This window comes from Arvicanthis niloticus, chromosome 1 (genome assembly GCF_011762505.2).
Source record: "Arvicanthis niloticus isolate mArvNil1 chromosome 1, mArvNil1.pat.X, whole genome shotgun sequence".
NCBI lineage: Eukaryota > Metazoa > Chordata > Mammalia > Rodentia > Muridae > Arvicanthis > Arvicanthis niloticus.
Window position 1 is genome coordinate 108201552 of NC_047658.1, and position 20539 is coordinate 108222090.

General features: G+C 51.5%; 1 protein-coding gene across 1 annotated transcript in view; it reads left to right on the forward strand.

Annotated features, from left to right (window-relative positions):
* The first annotated feature begins 8108 nt into the window (after window positions 1–8108).
* Muc2 (mucin 2, oligomeric mucus/gel-forming) overlaps window positions 8109–20539 on the forward strand; it is a 32967-nt gene continuing 20536 nt past the window's right edge. Inside the window, 26 exon segments of the mRNA XM_076913578.1 lie at window positions 8109–8823; window positions 9552–9813; window positions 10859–10973; window positions 11371–11461; window positions 11553–11662; window positions 11798–12008; window positions 12191–12316; window positions 12534–12651; window positions 12734–12872; window positions 13064–13174; window positions 13268–13337; window positions 13553–13690; window positions 13791–13955; window positions 14488–14582; window positions 14823–14949; window positions 15352–15607; window positions 15829–15881; window positions 15993–16093; window positions 16467–16621; window positions 16895–17033; window positions 17486–17593; window positions 17675–17854; window positions 17973–18212; window positions 19049–19205; window positions 19431–19562; window positions 19985–20132. Of these exon segments, the coding sequence (XP_076769693.1) occupies window positions 8748–8823; window positions 9552–9813; window positions 10859–10973; window positions 11371–11461; window positions 11553–11662; window positions 11798–12008; window positions 12191–12316; window positions 12534–12651; window positions 12734–12872; window positions 13064–13174; window positions 13268–13337; window positions 13553–13690; window positions 13791–13955; window positions 14488–14582; window positions 14823–14949; window positions 15352–15607; window positions 15829–15881; window positions 15993–16093; window positions 16467–16621; window positions 16895–17033; window positions 17486–17593; window positions 17675–17854; window positions 17973–18212; window positions 19049–19205; window positions 19431–19562; window positions 19985–20132 (3623 nt within the window). The 5' untranslated portion in view covers window positions 8109–8747.

The following is a 20539-nucleotide window of genomic DNA, read 5'->3' on the forward strand; positions in this document are numbered from 1 at the left end:
AAACTCAGTGTGTGCCTACAGTAAGGAGCAGTGTGGTGACTTGTGGGATGCCACTGAAGCAGTGTTTAGTGGAGACTTGCAACACTAACTGCTGCATTGGAACAGGAGGTCTCCAGCCAGTGAGCGGCCTTCTACCATGAAAACCAGGAAAGGAAAACAATATCAAATTACTCCAAAGTAGCAGAAAAAGATAAATCCTTGAAAAATGATAAAACAGAAAAATCCGTGAAACCAAAACCAAATACCTTAAAAAGATTAACAAGACTGATTAGCCAGACTGCTAGAAGAAAAGAGAGGACAAAGAGATGGCGATGTCACTACAGATTACAGTCACTGAAGGACACTAAGGGACTAGAGTCACCACAGCAAATTTAGTTTAGGTGGAATGGGAGAGTTCTGAGAGGACACAGTGTATCAAAGTGCACATATTGTATCAAAGACCAGACTAACCTTAGATTTCAAAGGGATCGAATTGTTATTAAAATCAAAGCAAAAGAAAACAACAAAAGCCTTTCTCACAAGGGGAACTCCCAGCTCAGATGTTGTCATTGGTGAATTCTACTGAATATTTGGGGAAGAGATCAAACAACTCAAATATTTGAAAAGGACTGAATTCTTTCAGTTCTTTTTCCGAGGAACTTAAGCAGCACACAAAGACATCATAAGAACTAAAAATGGAGCTGGAGAGGTGACTGAAAGGTAAAGACTGCTCTGGGGGCTTGCAGAAGACCAGAGTTCTATTCCTAGTGCCTACATGAGGTTTACTACTGCCTGTAACTCCAGTTATAGGGGATCCAATGTCCTCTCCTGGCCCTTATAGTCACTGAGGGCACATAAGACACATACAGACAAGCAGGCACACACCATATACATTAGATAAAATGTAAAGGAATTAAGATAAGAAAATCAACCTGGACCCATACGCCCCTCATAAACACAGAGCCAAAAATTTTAAATGTTGACAAATTAACTCCCAAACTATTAAGATATAACAGGGGAGGGTGAGAATGGTCAGTATGCATTACACATGTGAAAAATGGTCTAAAATCAAATTCAATTAATAAAACAAAATGTAAAAATGTAATCAGATATAGTCTAGTCAGGAAGACATAATGGCTTAATGTTCACAACCAGTGTGATTCAGCATACTGACAGACCCAAAGTTACACAACCCTCTCAATAAAGTCAGAAAAGCACTCTTGCAGAAATACAACACACATTTCTGGTAAAAACTCATGAGCTAAATATAGAAGAGAACTTCCTTATTCAGTGAAGGGTACCAACAGGGCCAGGGCTGCCGGGATGTTAGAGGATGAAGTGATATCCAGAGATCAGGGGCAGGGCCAGGGTGTCTGCTTTCCTCGCTTCTCATCAACACTGTACTGGGAATCATAGTGTGTGTACCCATGGAGGGAAACAAATACAGATAACTGATTGGAAAGGATGCGAAGCCACCACTATTCACAGGTGACCTGATTAACTATCTCGGACAATACAAATTTGGAAAAAGCCACTATAATGGATAAGTGAGATCACCAAGGACGTAGGAATCTTAGATCAGTTAACTAGTTTTAGAGTGTTGAAAATGGGCAAAGAGCTTGAATAGATGTTTCTACAATGAACTGTCTGAGAAGTGTATAAAGAATATGATGACCAAGGACAGGAAACATTCCTAGTACCATTTATCACTGGGGAAATGCCAATTAGTGAGGGCCGAGGAGATAACTCAGTGAGTAGAGTATCTGCTGTACAAACTTGAGAATCTGAGCTTGGGTCCCCAGCAGTGTAGAATCCAGATGTGCTGGCATGTGCCTGTAGCTCCAGCACTGAGAGAGCAGAGACTGGAAGATTCCACTGGCTCCCTGCCCAACCAGCTCACTGAAATGCCGAGTTCCAGGCTCAGCGAGAGAGACTGTCTGAAGATGGCCCAGCAGTTAAGAGTATGTGCTGCTCTTGCTAAAGACCCAGGTTTATTCTGAGCACCCACATAGATGGCTTACAACCACCTATGACTCCAATGACAGGGAATCTAACACCTTTTTCTGGCCTCTGTCACATACACACACACATAGACACACAGTTGTACGTACATGCACACATGCATGCAGGCATGCACACAGATAACAAACAAACAAACAAGCAAGCAAACCCATACAAAACCTGTAAGTGTTGGTAAGGATGTTAGAAATTGGAACTTCCAAGTGGTGGTGTCACTCCTTTAGTGCCAGCACTGGGGAGGCAGAGGCCAGTGGAGCTCAAAGTTCAGGGTTATCCTGGTCTACACAACAAGTTCCAGGACAGCTGGGGACAGGTGGCTATGGGGTGAAAAGGAAGGAAAGAAGGAAGGAAGGAAGGAAGGAAGGAAGGAAGGAAGGAAGAAGGGAAAAAAGGAAGAAAGTGAGGGAGGGAACTGGATCTGTAGTGTACTTTGATGAGAGTACAAAATGACAAGAATCTAGTGGTCCTTCAAAAAGTTAAGTTTAGAATCCCTATATAATACAGAAATTCTCTTTTTTGGTTAGAAACAGAATTCAAAGCAGAGTCATAAGATACTTGTACACTGATGTTGACAACAGCAGAAGGATGACAGCTGAACTGTGGGAACAGCCCTAGTATCCATTAATAGGTGAATGGATAAGAAAAAAAAACCTGGCTTATGTATACAACAAACTATTATCTAGCCCCACAAAGAAGGGAACTTCTGAAGTGTCACAGAATGGACAGCATTAAGGCCACCGTGCTCAGTGAAGCACGCCAGAAGGGACACGGCACCTCCCCACCTCCCCACTTACAGAAATCCCCAGAGTTGTCAAGAGAGAGGTGGCAGGAAGGTAGAATAATGATTGGGGCCGGAGGGAGGGGCTGTGAGTGGAGCCTGCGACTTGGTTGTCCTGGACTCACTCTGTAGACCAGGCTGGCTTAACCTCAGAGGTTCACATGTCTCTGCTTCCTGAGTGCTGGGGTTAAAGGTGTGCTCCATAACTGCCTGGCAAAATATTTTATTTGTATTTATGTGTGTGTGTGTGTGCATTGGGATGCACACATGCTTCAGTGCAGGGTACAGAGAGGTCAGAGAGGGTGTCACATCCCCTGGGACTGGGGTTACCAGTGAGTGTGAGTCACCTGATGTGGGTGCTGGGAACCCAACTCAGGTCCTCTGCAAGCAGTGTGTGCTATTACTGCTGAGCCATTTCTCCAGAGGAGAATTTAACTTGTTTTTTTTTTTTTTTTTCAAGATAAAAATTTCTCAAGGTGAGTGGTGGTGACAACCACACAGGATGGTGAGGACATCCAATAGCCCCTGAGCTGTGTATTTAACAATAGCTAACATGGGCAATGTTGTGTTACATGCTTTCTTTTTTTTTTTATTAGATATTTTCTTTGTTTACATTTCAAATGTTATCCCCTTTCCTGGTTCCCCCCCAAACCCCTTATACCCTCCCTCCTGCTTCTATGAGGGTGTTCCCCACTAACCCACCCACTCCCGCCTCCCTGCCCTCGAATTCACCTACCCTGGGGCATCGAGCCTTCACAGGACCAAGAGTCTCTTCTCAAGTCAATGCTGGACAAGGCCGTCCTCTGTTACATATGTGGCTGGAGCCATGGGTCCCTCCATGTGTACTCCTTGGGTGATGGTTTAGTTTCTGGGAGCTCTGGGGCATCTGGTTGGTTGATATTGTTGTTCTTCTATAAAGTTGCAAACCCCTTCAGATCCTTCAGTCCTTTTTCTAACTCCTCTATTGGGGACCCTGTGCTCAGTCCAATGGTTGGCTGTTAGCATCTGCCTCTGTATTTGTCAGTCTCTGGCAGAGCCTCTCAGAAGACGGCTATATCAGGCTCCTGTCAGCATGCACTTCTTAGCATCCACAATAGTGTCTGGGTTTGGTGACTGTGTATGGGTTGGATCCCCAGGTGAGGCAGTCTCTGGATGGCCTTTCCTTCAGGATCTGCTTCACACTTTGTCTCTGTATTTGCTCCTGTGAGTATTTTATTCCCCCTTCTAAGAAGGACAGAAGCACCCACACTTTGGTTTTCCTTCTTCTTAAGTTTCATGTGAATTGTATCTTAGGTATTCCAAGCTTTTGGGCTAATATCCACTTATCAGTGAGTATATACCATATGTGTTCTTTTGTGATTGGGTTACCTCACTCAGGATGATATTTTATAGTTCCATCCATTTGCCTAAGAATTTCATAAATTCATTATTTTAATTGATGAGTACTACTCCACTGTGTAAATGTACCACATTTTCTGTATCCATTCCTCTGTTGAAGGACATCTGGGTTCTTTACAGCTTCTGGCTATTATAAATAAGGCTGCTATGAACATAGTGGAGCATGTGTCCTTGTTATATGCTGGAGTTACATGTTTTTTATGTCTCTATATCTTAGCACCAAGAAATTTGATACAGGAATGAACAAATACCTATCACAGAAGTATCAAAAATATGAAATACTGAAGAAAAAAAATCTGACAAGACAAGAAAATTACAAAGTATTGCTGAGAGAACCAAGACCGAAACAGAGGACTATGCAGAGCCACAGGCTGGGAGACTGAGCTTTCTGAGTGTTGGTTCTTCCAAACTGATCTATGTGTTCAATGCAACATCAATCAAAATCCCTTCCAACTTCAAACATAAAAGACCTATCTATATACCCACCCACTCACCATCCTACCCACTCATCTGTCTACTGATTCAGTCATTCAGACATCGATCTGCCACTCATCCACTCATCAGCCACTCATTCAAACATCAACCCACCCATCCATACTATATACTCTCTGACCAGACTTGCGGTATTGGAGCTTGTCTTTCTCATGTTTCAGAAGAGGACCTGTAGAGATGGCTGTGTGACAGATACCTGGCAGTGTGGGCCTAGATCCCGAACTTTCTGCTTGCTTTGTCCTTGTGTGTCTGGGGCTGAGGTCTCATTTAAGAATCCAGAAGGGCTGTGAACTGTGCCTTCTCAGGGAGTGTTCTGGTTATCATGGTAGGAATCACTAGCTTCCCACTTCAGTTAAGGCCAGCTGTCTGGGGTTTGCTAGCCTGGTGTTGGACACTTAGCCAGGATGGCAAGAGGCAGGGACAATGGTCAGCATGAGTGTTAAGCCAGCCTTGTCTTCTGTGCCCAGAGAGACTGAAGGCAACTGAGACATAAGATCCTCAGTAATTCACTTTCTGTTACAGGTGCTAGTACTCAAATTGTCCACAGAGCAGGTAACATGAGGTCAAAATGGGGTATGGAGGAGAGAGGAGCTGTCTGGGGGTAGGGAGCTCACAAAGCTGCAGATTGGATAGACTGCATAGCTGCCTCCCACCTTGAGTGAGGAGGGCTTGAGTTGAGCAGGATGCATTAGTCACGGTTCGTCAGGGAAACCGAAGCAACAGGGTGTGTTGTGTGTTCCTGTACACATAGAGGCGAGCGATACTTTAAGGAATGGCTCATGAATCGGTGGGGCTGTTAAGTCTGAAATCTGAAGGGAAGTCAGCAAATGGGAGACTCAAGGCAGAGCTGGAGGTAGCCTCCTCTCTCCTCTTAGACCTTAGTCTTTTTACTACTCACTCTGGGAGGACCACCTGCTCACATTTGAAAAAAAAAATCTACCTTCATGGAAACATCAAGACTAGTGTCTGACAAAACATTGGGTGCCAAGGCTCAGCCATGCTGACAGACAATAGAAACCATCACACGAGGCCACCGAGAGCGGGATTGGGGCTTGGATGATCCTCATCTGGGGAAAGACTCCTTCTTCTCTCTTCCCTCATCTGGTCTTCTGCCTCCCTCTCCCTTCTCCTCTCGTAGCCTCTGCCCCTCCCCCCCAGCTTCCGGATGAGTCAATGTGTGGACAGGCAGAGCAGAACCTTCACTTTAGGAGCCTGTGACGTCTTTGCTGCTTCCTCCCTGCAGTCAAGGCTGTAAATTTTGTGCAGTTCCTAGGAACAGTATCTTGTCCAGGTAAACACTGCAGGGCGTGGGGCCGGCAGAAGAAAGCCCGGGTGCCTGGGACCCTGTCCACTGCTGGTTTCAGTTCTAGTCTAACTTAAGGACTGAGCAGGAAGTCTTCTGTCCAGCAGCGTCCACCTGTGACTGGGTGGGGCTGTCATTCTCACCTCGGTCACCACATCCTTGTTGAAGACTGTGGCATTGCCCAGAAGCTTCCTCAAAGTATTGATGTCTCTTTTCCTTCATCATAATCCTGTGGGGAAGCTGCAAGGAGATGGGGTAGAGGCCTCTGGAGCCCAGAGTGGGAAACTGAGCTTTGAGGCCATGGGAGCTGCCCATCAGACCCCAGTACCGAGGAGGGTTGATCAGTGGATAAAGCCATCCTCTGTGTGTTTGTCATATCCAGCGTGGTCTGAGACTCTGTCTACATGTGTGTTGGCTTCTGTGTGACCCCTCAGTGTTTTCCAACTCCTGTTTGTCCTGTTGCAGGAGCCTTGCTCCTACCCCAGTCTGTCCTGGTCCTAATCCTTCAGTAGGGCACTGCAAAAATCAAAGTTGGCAGCTGAGCGGGTGATGAACCCACTCCGGCTTGACAGCCTTCACTGCCGTTTGCTCTTATATCAGCTTCCTCAAGCACTAGCATTGTGGCTTGACCTCTGTGTCCAGCTGTGTGCTGGGCTGTATGACATCAAAGATCATCTAAGCCACTTGAGATCCTGCAATGGGCCAAGAGGTCTGTTAGTATCAGGTCATTCAGCTTGGGGTCACCACTGCTTCATTCAGTAGCAACACAGTGTTGACATTCTCTACCCAGGGAGACTCCAGCTTCTTCATCTAAGGAAGACTTACTCCCTCCATCCATGGAGGACTCACTTCTTCCATGTAGAGAGGACCCAGCTTCTCAGAGCTCAGCTCAGAGGTCTGTCCTGGGCATCATGAGTCTGGCCAAAATTCCTCTGACTCCCACCACAGAAGAGAAAGCATGGCACGGAAAACCACAGGTTCTTGGGGCCAGGTCCATCCTTGGGTTTCTGCAGGGCATGGTGCCAGCCTGAGGGCCCCACATAGGGAATCCAAACAATGGTTTCCTTGGCCCAGCTGGTTCTAGTTCCCTAATCCCTATGTTTTTGGGCTCAGGCCACACTCAGGTTCTCCCAGGTGCCTGAGCCGTGGTAGGGAGGACCGCACAAGGCTGGGGCTGACGGGGCACAGTGGGAGGACTGGCCCATGCCCAGGCTTTTGATTGTTTTTATCTCTGATGTCTTTGTAGTGCATGGAACCCTTTCTGGCACCAGCTAGGATGGCACGGAGGTCCCAGAGGACTAGGTGGGTGGCATCATAGGACAGCAGTAGTGTCTCTTTTAGTCCAGGATGTGGCTTTTGTTCAGAGCCTGCAGGAAGGGTCTAGGGAAGGAGATGCCACCCCCTCTCCCCATTCAGGGAGCCTGTGACCATCGATGCATCTCTCCTCACTCGCCTCTGGAAGTGGGGGACAAAATTGGAGCCTGAGGCACCTTGTGACCAAATTCATGGTGTGTACTATAACCAAAGTCAGTACCTGTCCTTGTTTTCAGGAAGAGGAAACATGGAGGGCAGGGATGCTCCCCAGGGTCTCAGTTTATGCTCCAGCTACAGCATGGGTGGCCACCTGTGCCTCTCCATCCTGTGTGGACCTCGGGAACTGTTGTCTCTCTTAGGTTCATGTTTGTGGTTTTTACTAACTCTGACGCAGCACCCTGGTTCCTGGAGGCATTTCCAGTCATTGGTGAGGCAGCTGCAGCTTTGGGCTAAGCTCAGGGACTGAAGATCACCAGAGTCACTCAAAGGATCATGTCCTTTGAGTAACAGCTGTGGCTAGGAACACAGGATCAAGACTACATGTCTTTGAGAGAAGTGTTAGCCTCAGGACACTCTGCAGGGACAGAACCTGCTGGAGTTGGGGCTAACCCCTCTGCTCAGACCCCATTCTCACAGAGTGTGGCCGCTCCAGACTTCAAGCTACTTCCTCTTGTACCCAGGGGACATGATTCCATTGAGAGTTGTTGCCTGGGCTGAGGGCTGCCCAAGTTTTAATTACATGTAATTCCAGAGACTGGCAGAGCCTGGGAACATAAGGGGATTAGAGAGTGGACTTAGCCGGGCTCAGCACAGTACAGCAGGCTCCACAGAGACAGGTGGCCCCCGCGTCGCTACTGCTCCTTGCCTTCTGGATCATGAAATGGGGTCAGACACCCTCTCTGGAGTCTTGGTTTCCCGCCACTCTTTGTCTTCTCCAGATGCTGTGAAGTGAGGTGCATCAGGAATCATGGTTATTTCAGTCCACACAGCTCATGGAGAGATAGAATGGAGTCGGGGGATACCTGAAAGCTCCTTATTCTATCTAGGCTGTGTTGGAGGTCTTGGGGCTGGGCCTGGGCCATTGAGAGGGGTATAGCAGACCTTGTGGGATGTAATTCCAGCAGGCACCTCCTGCCTCTCCCAACCTGAGACTGGCCTGGCTTGTAGCTTAAAGGAATGGAGTTCACCTGGGGTGTGTGCTGGCATTGGGATAATTGGGGCTATGACATCCTGAGGAAGGCCAAGTTTGCCCAGGGAGTCATATAAAGATAAACTCAGATAACCTGAATCAATATTTCCTCTCTGGGACCCATGGAGCCCCCACAGCTGTTTTCTTGATAACTCGGCAAATGCCCCACCCACCCTTTGCACCTCCCTTGTCCTCCGCCCTCAGGTGCCCGCTAGGCATATAAGTCCTGGACCCCTGCCCTGGGATGCTCTTCTGTGCCACCCTCGTGAGCCACCATGGGGCTGCCACTAGCTCGCCTGGTGGCTGTGTGCCTAGTCCTGGCCTTAGCCAGGGGCTCGGAGCTCCAGAAAGGTAAGGGGCTGGGTGATCTGGGTAAGGGAACAGGCAGAATGCCCTGAGGGTGGGAAGGCAGTCCAGAGCAGTTAGGAAGGGGCTTCTGGAGTAGGAGGGGGTGTCCCTAGTTAGAACCACACTGCAGTGGGACTGGTCTTAAGGCTCTTACCACCACTCTGACGCTGAAAGCTGAGGCTCTCACACCAGGTGGATGAGAAGCTGGGATCCCTGAGGGACCACTGTTCCTGGGAGTTGGGAAGGCATTGGATGTCTAGAAGAAGTCAAGCTTAGGATGGCTCCAGGTATAGAGGGCCTTCAGCAAGACAGTGCCTCTGGAGAACGGGCTGGGTGTCCATATGGGACACTTCTGTCCCATCAGGATAAAGTTGTAGATGGGGGATGTCCCAGGGGGACTCTTAAAGACTGAAGGATTCATCCCAGCCTCTTGCTGGGTGAAGAGTGTGTGGAGAGGGGCTAAATGGAGCATCAGTTGAGAGGTTTGAGGTAGACAGTGACCACATCCCCGCTTGGACTCCACACTAACTAGCACCTTGACTGAGAGTCTATGCAGAGAGGGGAGCCAATATTTAACAGAGACTGCTTCTACAGGGGGAACCAGAAACCCTGGTTTGGAGCTCCAGGTGGATACCCCTGGGGGGAACCTCTGGGGTTAACTTGGAGAATGGGCTCAGGGGAAACCTCCTTACACCTGGGTGTCTCGCCTTGTGTCCCCACTGTTCTCCCAGAAGCCAGATCCCGAAACCATGTCTGCAGCACCTGGGGTGACTTCCACTACAAAACTTTTGACGGCGATGTCTTCCGATTCCCTGGTCTCTGTGATTACAACTTTGCTTCTGACTGCCGAGACTCCTACAAGGAATTTGCTGTGCACCTGAAGCGGGGCTTGGGCGAGGCTGGGGGTCACTCCCAGATAGAGTCTGTCCTAATCACCATTAAGGACGACACCATCTACCTCACCCACAAGCTGGCGGTGGTGAACGGGGCCATGTGCGTGAGATTACTACTCTTTGTTGATGTCCCAGCAGCTAGGGAGATGCTTCTGACTTCTCAGAGCAAGTTTTCCCCTGAACATTTTGTATAACTTAGCCTCCAGGATACCCTCTTCTGCTCTGGTCCATGCCTAAGTTTGAGGTTTGAGCTAGCCATGGATTCATTCAACAAACACTGACCTCTGTAGACCAGGGTCCTTGGGTACCTAGTGAGTCCCCTGTAGATTTCCCTTGGTGGACATGTGGGATAGGCTGGTGGCTGCCAGAGCCTGTCCCCCAGGCTAAAGTTGCAGAAACTCAGAGGGAGAGGCTGCTTGGCCTGCCCCATTGTTCCCCAGGCATTGTCTCTGCACAATGAGGTCCTCTTAAATGCATTCCTGTCCTGCGGGCTCACCTCCTGGGGATTTACTCTTTTCCTGCTTCAGGGATTTCTGTGTCCTGCATGGGACTCTCTCAGTGTTCTCTTACCTAGTTTGGTCTGCCTGGGTCATGCTGTCATGCGTGGGTTGGATATGGCCGAAGTCCTTAGGGATAGAGGCTCAGGGGCTGTTGTGTGGCAGTTCCAGGACATCACAGGAGTGGGATGGGGTCTTGGCATAAGGACAGCCCCAGGGTGATGGACTGGGCAGGGGTCCCTGACAGATTCTATGAGGAAATACCTCTGAACAGAGAGCCTAGAGAGGGCTGGGGGCTCAGTCCCCAAGATATCCCAGACCCACTGCCATTAAGACTCCTGGGAAGGCCTTTGTCCTGGGCTCAGAGAGGGCACAGGGAGGGAAATAGGCTGAAGGGCCTGGTCCTGCCCCAAGGAAATCCATCTAGCCCAGGACAAGGGCTTTTTGGCCTTCTCTTTGAGCTTGGCCAAGAAAGTTTGGGGCTTCAGATGAGAACAGACTGGCCATGTAAGGAGTCAGGCTGGGACTGACTTAACCAAGATAATGCCCATGGTCTCAGCACCCTATGGACAGCAGAACCCTCATGAGGACAAGTGAGTGGGTTCTGGGATGATGAATTGGTGAGTGACCCCATAGTCGCTCCCACAGGGTCAGCACCCCACACTACAGCTCCGGGCTGCTCATTGAGAAGAACGATGCCTACACCAAGGTCTACTCCCGTGCCGGCCTCTCCCTCATGTGGAACCGAGAAGATGCACTCATGGTAGGCACCAGCATCCTGGGCTCTAGGGTGGTGGACTCCTCTGTCTGGCCAGAGGCCTGGTGGCTCCATAGAAGGGCAGGAGGGTGGGAGACCCACACCTCACGATTGGAGTAGGATCTTGTGTGGTAGAGAAGGCTGCTGGAGACAGTGATTGGTACCAGAGACTCCACTGGCCTGACCTGAGAGAGGCCCTCTGTGCTATAGGTGCAGTGAGCTGTCTCCAAGTGTCCTTCAGAGACTGCATTTTGGTACTCCACCCTAAAGGCCACCTTTCTAGTGGCTGACCCCTGCCTTCTTTCTGACCTGCCCTGTTTGAAAAGCTGCCTAGACTTAGGGGCTCTGAGAGATGTGCTGGGCTCTGAGGTCTGCTCACTTGCCCTCCCTTCTCCTCCAACAGGTGGAGCTGGACAGCCGGTTCCAGAACCACACCTGTGGTCTCTGTGGGGACTTCAATGGCATGCAGACCAATTATGAATTCTTTTCTGAGGGTAAGTGTGAAGCTGGTCTTGAGAGGGAGACAGGGGTGTGTCTGCAGGTTCCTGGTTCCCAAGGATTACTGCTGACCAGCTGTTTCCTCAGGCATACACATCAGTGCCATTGAGTTTGGGAACAGGCAGAAGATCAACAAGCCCGAGGTTGAATGTGAGGACGCTGATGTGGTACAAGAGCCGGAGTCCTGTTCTGAACACGTGAGCCACCACAGGGGGACCCCAGGCTCTCAGGAAACCAGACCTTTGTTGGGGATCCTTATGCTCTAAGGGGGGGGGGGAGGGGGAGAAGAGAGATGTGAACAGCTGACTGAATTCCTGTCTTCCTATCTCAAGCGAGCCGAGTGTGAGAGGCTGCTGACCTCCACAGCCTTTGAGGACTGCCAGGCTCGCGTGCCTGTGGAGTTGTATGTGCAAGCCTGCATGCAGGACCGCTGCCACTGCCCGCAGGGCGGTGCCTGTGAGTGCAGCACCCTTGCTGAGTTCTCCCGCCAGTGCTCTCACGCAGGTGGCAGACCTGAGAACTGGAGGACTGCATCACTCTGCCGTAAGTAGCTAGTGACCCATGGGGTGCTTGGAGGCCACTCACATGGTACTCAGTGTTAGCATCCCTGGGCTTAGTGAGCCCCTGGTGGGAGCCATGTCTGGGCCAAGCACCCAGATGCTGTGTTTGCCAGTGGCCTCGGTGGCTCCTTATTTGTGGTCTGATGGAGCTGACTTTGCTTCTAGCCAAGAAATGCCCTGGTAACATGGTGTACCTGGAGAGCAGCTCGCCCTGCGTTGACACTTGCTCACATCTGGAGGTCAGCAGCTTGTGTGAGGAACACTACATGGATGGCTGTTTCTGCCCAGAAGGTATGTTCTCTGATGACCTTGTCCTAGGGACCAGGTGGGGAGCAGGCAGGGAAGGTTGGGACTCCTCCAAGAGCCCAAGGGGCTGTGAGATGAGAATCTTCATTGACAGAGCAGGGTTCCAGACACCTGTGGGTGGAGGTCTGGCTGGTCCCTTGGGGGAGACTGGCACTTCCTGAGGCTTCCAGGGTAAGTTTACATCTTTGGCTGTCTATCACAGGCACAGTGTATGATGACATCACGGGCAGTGGCTGCATCCCTGTGAGCCAGTGCCACTGCAAGCTGCACGGACACCTCTATAGGCCAGGCCAGGAGATTACCAATGACTGTGAGCAGTGGTAAGTCTCAGGGGGTAGAGGTTGGGGGTCAGACAGGCTGGGGTGTTACTGAGTCTTGACCCTGTGCCCTGCTTCTGGGCAGTGTCTGCAATGCCGGTCGCTGGATGTGTAAAGACCTGCCTTGCCCTGAGACCTGTGCTCTGGAAGGTGGCTCCCACATCACCACCTTTGATGGGAAAAAGTTTACCTTTCATGGGGACTGCTACTATGTCCTGACCAAGGTAGGCTAGCCAGGCACCTGGATGGAGCTGGGGCCCCTCTGTCTTGCTGGGAGGGTGGAAAGACTGATTCTGAAGAAGGCTGTCCTTGGGGTGGTGGGCAATGCTGCTCCTAGAAACAGGATGAAAAGTGGGGGTCTAGGGTGCAGGAGGCTGTCAGATCCTTAGTAACTGCACCGCCCTTTCTCATACAGAGTGAACACAATGACTCCTATGCTCTCCTGGGTGAGCTGGCCTCCTGTGGCTCTACAGACAAGCAGACCTGCCTGAAGACTGTAGTGCTGTTGACTGACAAGAAGAAGAACGTGAGTGCCTCCACTCCTTCCCTTTCTGGGAAGCATTTCTGGGTCCTGCATGCAGGCCCTCTCAGCTCTATGCACCCTTGACATTTCTTGCAGGTGGTGGCCTTCAAATCAGGTGGCAGTGTGTTACTCAATGAGATGGAAGTGACCCTGCCTCATGTGGCAGGTGAGTGGTTCAGGGAGGGATCCTGAGCTGCTGCCAGTCAACAGAGCCAGCTGAGATTCGGACAGCCTGAGTCTGGGCCAAGGAGGGGCCTTGTGTCCTCAGGCAGATGTTATCCTTGGGAGTGCCTGTTAGTGGTAGGGGGCGGTAGGCATGGCACCCATAGTACGGTGGAACCAAGGAGCCCTGCTGCCTTTCACCACGTTCTTGTTTTACAGCGAGCTTCTCCATTTTCCAACCTTCCTCTTACCACATTGTTGTGAACACAATGTTCGGGCTGCGGCTGCAGATCCAGTTAGTCCCAGTCATGCAGCTTTTTGTGACTCTGGACCAGTCTGCCCAGGGACAGGTGCAGGGTGAGTGGTTCTCTTCTGTCTTGTCTCCGAAAAAGCCCCATAAGTGTCCTGTCTCTTCCCCCATCCCCAGATTCTTCCTAATCCTGTCCTGGCCCTTTAGGTCTCTGTGGGAACTTCAACGGCCTAGAGAGTGATGACTTCATGACGTCTGGTGGGATGGTGGAGGCCACGGGTGCTGGCTTTGCCAATACCTGGAAGGCCCAATCAAGTTGCCATGACAAGCTGGACTGGCTAGATGACCCCTGTTCCCTCAACATTGAGAGCGGTAAGGGTCAGGGGAAGCTGGTTGGCTCGTCAAGGACACACAATCCTGACAGTACAGCCTCAGAGCAGCTGGGGCTCCTGATGAAGACATAGGATGTGGGTGAGGGGTGGATGGAAGTTACATGGTCCATGGTGCTGGGAATCAGCACACTCACCTGCTGTTTCAGCTTGTTTATAGTGGCCCTATGGTGGCAGCATTCAGGTGACAAAGTAGATGGGCTGGGCAGGCTAACTGCTAGGTGGTGGCTTTCATCTAGGCCTGGCCTAATGCTAGAATGACATGCCCTTCTACCCATTTCTCCATCATATATGTGGATTTCTAGCCCCTTGGGGTCAAGAAATGGAGAGGTGGGTGTTATGCAGAGAGGTCTCACCTTGTTCATAGCTGCCTGGAGTTATGATAAGAGGAAGGAAGGGGTCTGGTTTTGGTCACACAGGAAACCATGTCACCTTCATCCTGGGTGATTAGACTTTAGGCTCAGGGTATGTGAAAGGGAGCCTAGTCCATGCTAAGGTTCTGATCCACTCCCCAGCCAATTACGCCGAGCACTGGTGTTCCCTACTCAAGAGGTCAGAGACGCCCTTTGCCAGATGCCACCTGGCTGTGGATCCTACTGAATACTACAAGGTGAGTTCATCCCCCAACACTGCACACTCAACGCTGCATGCAGTGTCTCCAGAGCCACCAAAGTGTGCTCTGGGCACTGAGCTGAGCTGTGAGGGGCTGTGTGTGTGTGTGTGTGTGTGTGTGTGTGTGTGCCTGAGTGCTGGTGTGTGTGTACATGTATGTTCACTTGAGTGCACGAGGTGCTAAGACTGTGCACCTGGCCTCCCCGCCTCACTGTCTGTTGTTTGGTTTGCCTCCCAGAGGTGCAAATATGACACGTGCAACTGTCAGAACAACGAGGACTGCATGTGTGCAGCTCTTTCTTCCTACGCCCGTGCCTGTGCAGCCAAGGGTGTCATGCTGTGGGGCTGGCGGGAGCGTGTCTGCAGTGAGTGCTTCTCCACTGGCTGATTCCTAAGATGGTGATCCAGACATGGAACTCCACGGGCTTGAGCTGGGAGCCCCGAGCACAGCAGTCCAGGGAGAGGGGCCAGCTCTTTGTAGCTGTCTCCCGGCTTCTGCCAGAAGCAGCAGATTTCCCTGACTTTTTAGACTTTCTGCTTGCAGTGAGGAGCATAATTCTGTGGAGATGGGCTATGGGCTAGCCACAGCTGTAGAAGCTGAGTTCAGGGGCCTGGGAGGGGTTCTCAGGGTGGCTGGCCTTCTGGCCTTTGGGCTAGGCGGGTATCTGCAGTCCTGGTGGAGACAGAGACTCAGGGACAGCTTATAGGGACAGTAGCTGGAGTCTATTCCCTTTGTCCCTTCCTTACTCCTGTGGTTTCCTCTGCAGACAAAGATGTGCACTCTTGCCCAAGCTCACAGATCTTCATGTACAACCTGACCACTTGCCAGCAGACCTGCCGCTCACTCTCAGAAGGCGACACCCACTGCCTCAAGGGATTTGCACCTGTGGAAGGCTGTGGTTGTCCTGACCACACCTTCATGGATGAGAAAGGTCGCTGTGTGCCCTTGGCTAAATGCTCCTGCTACTACCATGGGCTTTATCTGGAGGCAGGAGATGTGATTCTGAGGCAGGAAGAGCGTTGGTGAGTGTCCTGGACTTGGCAAGGGGTCCATAGAGTGGGGAGGGGGTTGCTCTGGAATCTCTACCCCAAGTGAAAAAAATAGGGGACTCTACCCGTGGGAACTGAGACTCAAATGGCGCAGAGGTGCCAGGGCTGAGAGTCTGAGAGTGGCCTGGCTGGCATCTGCCCTGTGTGGACACACACCTGAACCCCAATCGTCCCTTCCCACTTTTCTTTCATAGCACTTGCCGGAACGGGAGGCTGCAATGTACCCAGGTCAAACTGATTGGCCACAGTAAGTGGATGCTGCCCATGACTGGCCACAAGTTTGAGTCTTGTTTCTCCTCCTTACTTACTTGGTGCCCTAAATTCACCTTGAGCTAAGACAGACTCCTTCACCCCACAGCCTGTCCGGAGAACAAAATCCTTGTAGACTGCAACAACTTAACTGCTCTGGCCATCCGGAAACCCCGTGCCACTAGCTGCCAGACACTGGTGGCTGGCTATGTGAGTGCCATGGAAGGATGCTATGGGTGGGCTGTTTGAGGGTGTTCTGGATGCCTGAGTCTACTGTGGAGGGAAAAGGCAGACTCCCACACTGCCAGATCATTGGGCTGGGAGCTGAGCCTTACAAACACGCGGGTTGATACTCCTTGTGACCCTGGAAGGGAGGTGGTAGCCTGTGTCAGTGCAGAGGCCAGTGTAGGCGCCTTGACCAGCAACTCTACCCGCTCTCCCTGACCAGGATGAGCTTGAAGGGAGGGGTCTTTGGAGAGAGGAAAAGAAGTTGGGGTCCAGGACACGGTTAGATCTCACGTGGGCATCTGCACCTGACCCCTCAAGGAGGGCTGGACCCTTATCTGAGCCCTTCTTATTCCAGTACCATACAGAGTGTGTCAGTGGCTGTGTGTGTCCCGATGGACTGCTGGATGATGGCCGTGGTAACTGTGTGGTGGAGGACAAGTGTCCTTGCATCCACAACAAACGGCTGTACTCTTCTGGGGAAGAGATCAAACTGGACTGTAACAACACATGGTGAGCTGGCCCAATCAGGCGGCACTGGAGGGACTGGGCTGGTTTTGTGGGGATACAAGGTGCTCCCTACCCTGTTGATGGAGCAAGTCTATTGTCTACCCCTTACTCTAAAAGAAGTCACTTTTTGGCCAGTATACATGCTTGCAGGTTTCTTACATGGACCTCCTCAGGAGGTATCTCCACAGTGTTCAGGGCCTTACCTAAGCTGCTCTCCAAGAGCAGATGAGAGTCTTGGCCTCAGGACCCTTCAGGCTTCTCTACTTTTCTCCTCAGTACTTGCCAGAAAGGACGCTGGGAGTGCACCCGGTATGCATGCCACAGCACATGCTCTATCTACGGGAGTGGCCACTACATCACCTTCGACGGGAAGCACTATGACTTTGATGGACACTGCTCCTATGTGGCTGTCCAGGTGCGACTGTGGACCTGTCTGGGAAGAAGCCTGCCCAGAGAGATGGAAGAGGGTCCTGGGGGTGGGAAGGGCCAGCCTTTCCTCACTGCAGAATCCACACACTGCTAGGATTTGGGTTCCCAGCAATGAATAGAGAGGGTAAACCCCTCTCCTCCCTACAGTGCCCTACCCATGCATGGAGATGAGGGTTATTGAGAAAGCCTGCCTCTGTGTGTGTGTGTGTGTGTGTGTGTGTGTGTGTAGACAGGCCAAGCTACTATCCTTTGTGCTCTTTGATGACATCATCATCCCCAGACAACAGGTCTGGCTGGATGAGGTTTGAGTTAAGGCCTCTCAACCCAGATGGGGAAGGGCAGAGCATTTTCTGCTCAGAGGGGTGCTGTAGCCTTGCCAGCTGGGGTAGGCACCTGTGTCCTGCCCTTCTTGACTGACACTGTCTTGCTGGCCCCCAGGACTACTGCGGCCAGAACTCTACCGGTTCCTTCAGCATTATCACTGAGAATGTCCCCTGCGGTACCACAGGTGTTACCTGCTCCAAGGCCATAAAGATCTTTATTGGGGTGAGTGCTGCTGGATCCCTGGACAGGAGGTCCCTTGGACACCCTTGGACACAGTCAATGACCATCCTTTCCTCTGGATAGGGGACAGAGCTGAAGTTGGTGGATAAACACCGTGTGGTAAAGCAGTTGGAAGAGGGACACCATGTGCCCTATATCACACGGGAAGTGGGGCTGTACCTGGTGGTGGAGGCCAGCTCTGGCATCATTGTTATCTGGGACAAGAAGACCACCATCTTCATCAAGCTGGATCCCTCTTACAAGGTAGGCCACCAAGATGCCAGCTGTGCCTTGGGCTGCCCCCGGTGTAGGCCCCTTGGATGCTGCTCTCCCTTCCCTCAAGATCTTCTCAAGCTGGAGACTCTTGTCTGTCTTTCTGCAGGGCACTGTATGTGGTCTGTGTGGGAACTTTGATGACCAGACCAAAAATGACTTCACCACTCGGGACCACATGGTGGTGAACAGTGAGCTGGACTTTGGGAATAGCTGGAAGGAAGCTTCCACTTGCCCAGATGTGAGCCACAACCCAGACCCCTGCAGCCTGAACCCACATCGCCGCTCCTGGGCAGAGAAGCAGTGCAGCATTATCAAGAGTGAGGTGTTCAAAGTGTGCCACAGCAAGGTAGGCGGGGCTGCAGGCATGGGCGGGGCCACAGCAAGGTAGGTGGGGCTGCAGGCATGGGCGGGGCCACAACAAGGTAGGCAGGGCTGCAGGCATGGGCAGGGCCACAGCAAGGTAGGCGGGGCTGCAGGCATGGGCGGGGCCACAGCAAGGTAGGCAGGGCTGCAGGCATGGGCAGGGCCACAGCAAGGTAGGTGGGGCTGCAGGCATGGGAGGGGCCACAAGTGTGGGCAGAGGCACAGGGGTGGGTTGACTGTAGGCATGGGCAAAGGGCTCTGTAGGCAGAGTCCCACCACAGGTGTATTGTAGTTGGGGTCAGGGGCCATGGTTGGGGTCTCTGAAAGAGACTGGTTAGCATGACTGTGCTATGAGAGGGGTGTGACCTATTGGTCTTACTATGGTTGCTTTCGGGCTCCTGGCCTCTCCAAGTAGGCTAAGGACACATGGAGGCAGGTTGCTGCACCACCATGAGGTGTTTGTTCCTCAGCTCTGTACACTGTTCGTTCTTTGAGTTAGTAATTAGATGATCAACCTTTCTCTCTGAAATTCCTGGCTGGACCCTGACCTCCTCTGCCATGATTACATGATCACTAGAGAGGGAGAGAAAGGACTTATTTTCTTAGTGCCTAGAGGATAGCCGGGGGAGGGCCAGTTTTAGGATGGTCATCTCGAGGGACTCAGAATATGAGTGATGACAGACCTGTTGGCCCTGAGTGGCCTTAATGTGAGTGTTCTCCTCTGTCAGCCACTCTGGCTCTGAACCAGCTTCATTGTCTTGAGTTCTAGGCCCTCTAAGGGCAGTGTGGGCCCAAAGCACACTGAAGTCTTCTTCCTAGGTGGACCCCACAGTCTTCTATGAGGCCTGTGTGCATGACTCCTGCTCCTGTGACACTGGTGGTGACTGTGAGTGTTTCTGCTCTGCCGTGGCCTCCTACGCTCAAGAGTGCACCAAGGCAGAGGCCTGTGTGTTCTGGAGGACGCCGGATCTATGTCGTGAGTGCCCGTGGCCAACAGTACCTTCCTTCCCCATCCAAATGATGGCCAAATGTGAACCATCCCACACTTGCCCCCAGGCATCCTTCCTTGAGCAGTAGTGAGACTTGTGTTGGTAGGAGCGGATTGGTCCTGTTCTGGCTCACACTCCCTGACTCAGGTTTACTTGAGCACCCACTTGTGTGCTCCTAAGCTTGACCATGTCCCCATCCTCTCTCCCTCTAGCCATATTCTGTGACTACTACAACCCCCCAGACGAGTGTGAATGGCACTACGAGCCATGTGGGAACCGCAGCTTTGAGACCTGCAGGACCCTCAACGGCATCCACTCCAACATCTCCGTGTCTTACCTGGAGGGTGAGCAGGCAGGGCCCTCCAGGGAGGTAGCCACCAAGGGGCAGGCTCCTGTCAGGCTGAGGACTACCACCAGCTTGGGGAGACACATGGGGATTTTGAGAGAGGCCTAAGGGTTGAGTGGTTTGGCTCAGGGAAAAAGATTGATTTCATAACCATCTGTTTACTGAACTGGGGTCATGCTAAGGTCCTGCCTCCTGAAGAGGTGGCAGAGGAGCAGGCAAACTCACGGGTGGAAACGATCCCATGTTTTTCTGCACGTGGAGCAGAGAACCCTAGGAGAGACACAAACCCTCTTTTGACTCTTGGTCTTCATAGATGCACATTCCCAAGCAAAAGACCAGGTGGGGTGGGGCTGATGAGGAAGGTATGATGGATCAGAGGTCCTCCATAGTGGTCTGAGCCCCATTTCCTATATCCACTAGGTTGCTACCCTCGATGCCCTGAGGACAGGCCCATCTATGATGAGGACCAGAAAAGATGTGTCACTGGGGACCAGTGTGGCTGCTATATCGAGGACACTCACTACCCACCCAATTCTTCTGTTCCCACTGATGAGATCTGCATGTCTTGGTACTGAGCCTACATTGCACAGGGTCTGGGAAAGGTTGGCGTATATATGTGCATGTGCGCACACGTGCATGCACACATGCACACACATGTGCATGTACATACTATGTTCATGCACATGGAAATGAGGTCACTTCAGTTAGGTGCATATGCACATGCAAGCACACACATATGGATCATAGCCACACTCACATACATGCACATACAATGTGCATACATACATGGACACAGCCACACATAGTTGCACACCCAATCACACATATACACACATGGTCATAGGAGCTAGAGTACAGAGGTGCTGGTTCTTGTCCTTGGGGGCTATGGAGGCCTAGTGACCTCATCCTATCCTCTCGGCCCAGCTTCTTCTTAGCTTGCTTCCTCTCATCTAGCTAGCCACATTTAGAACCCAA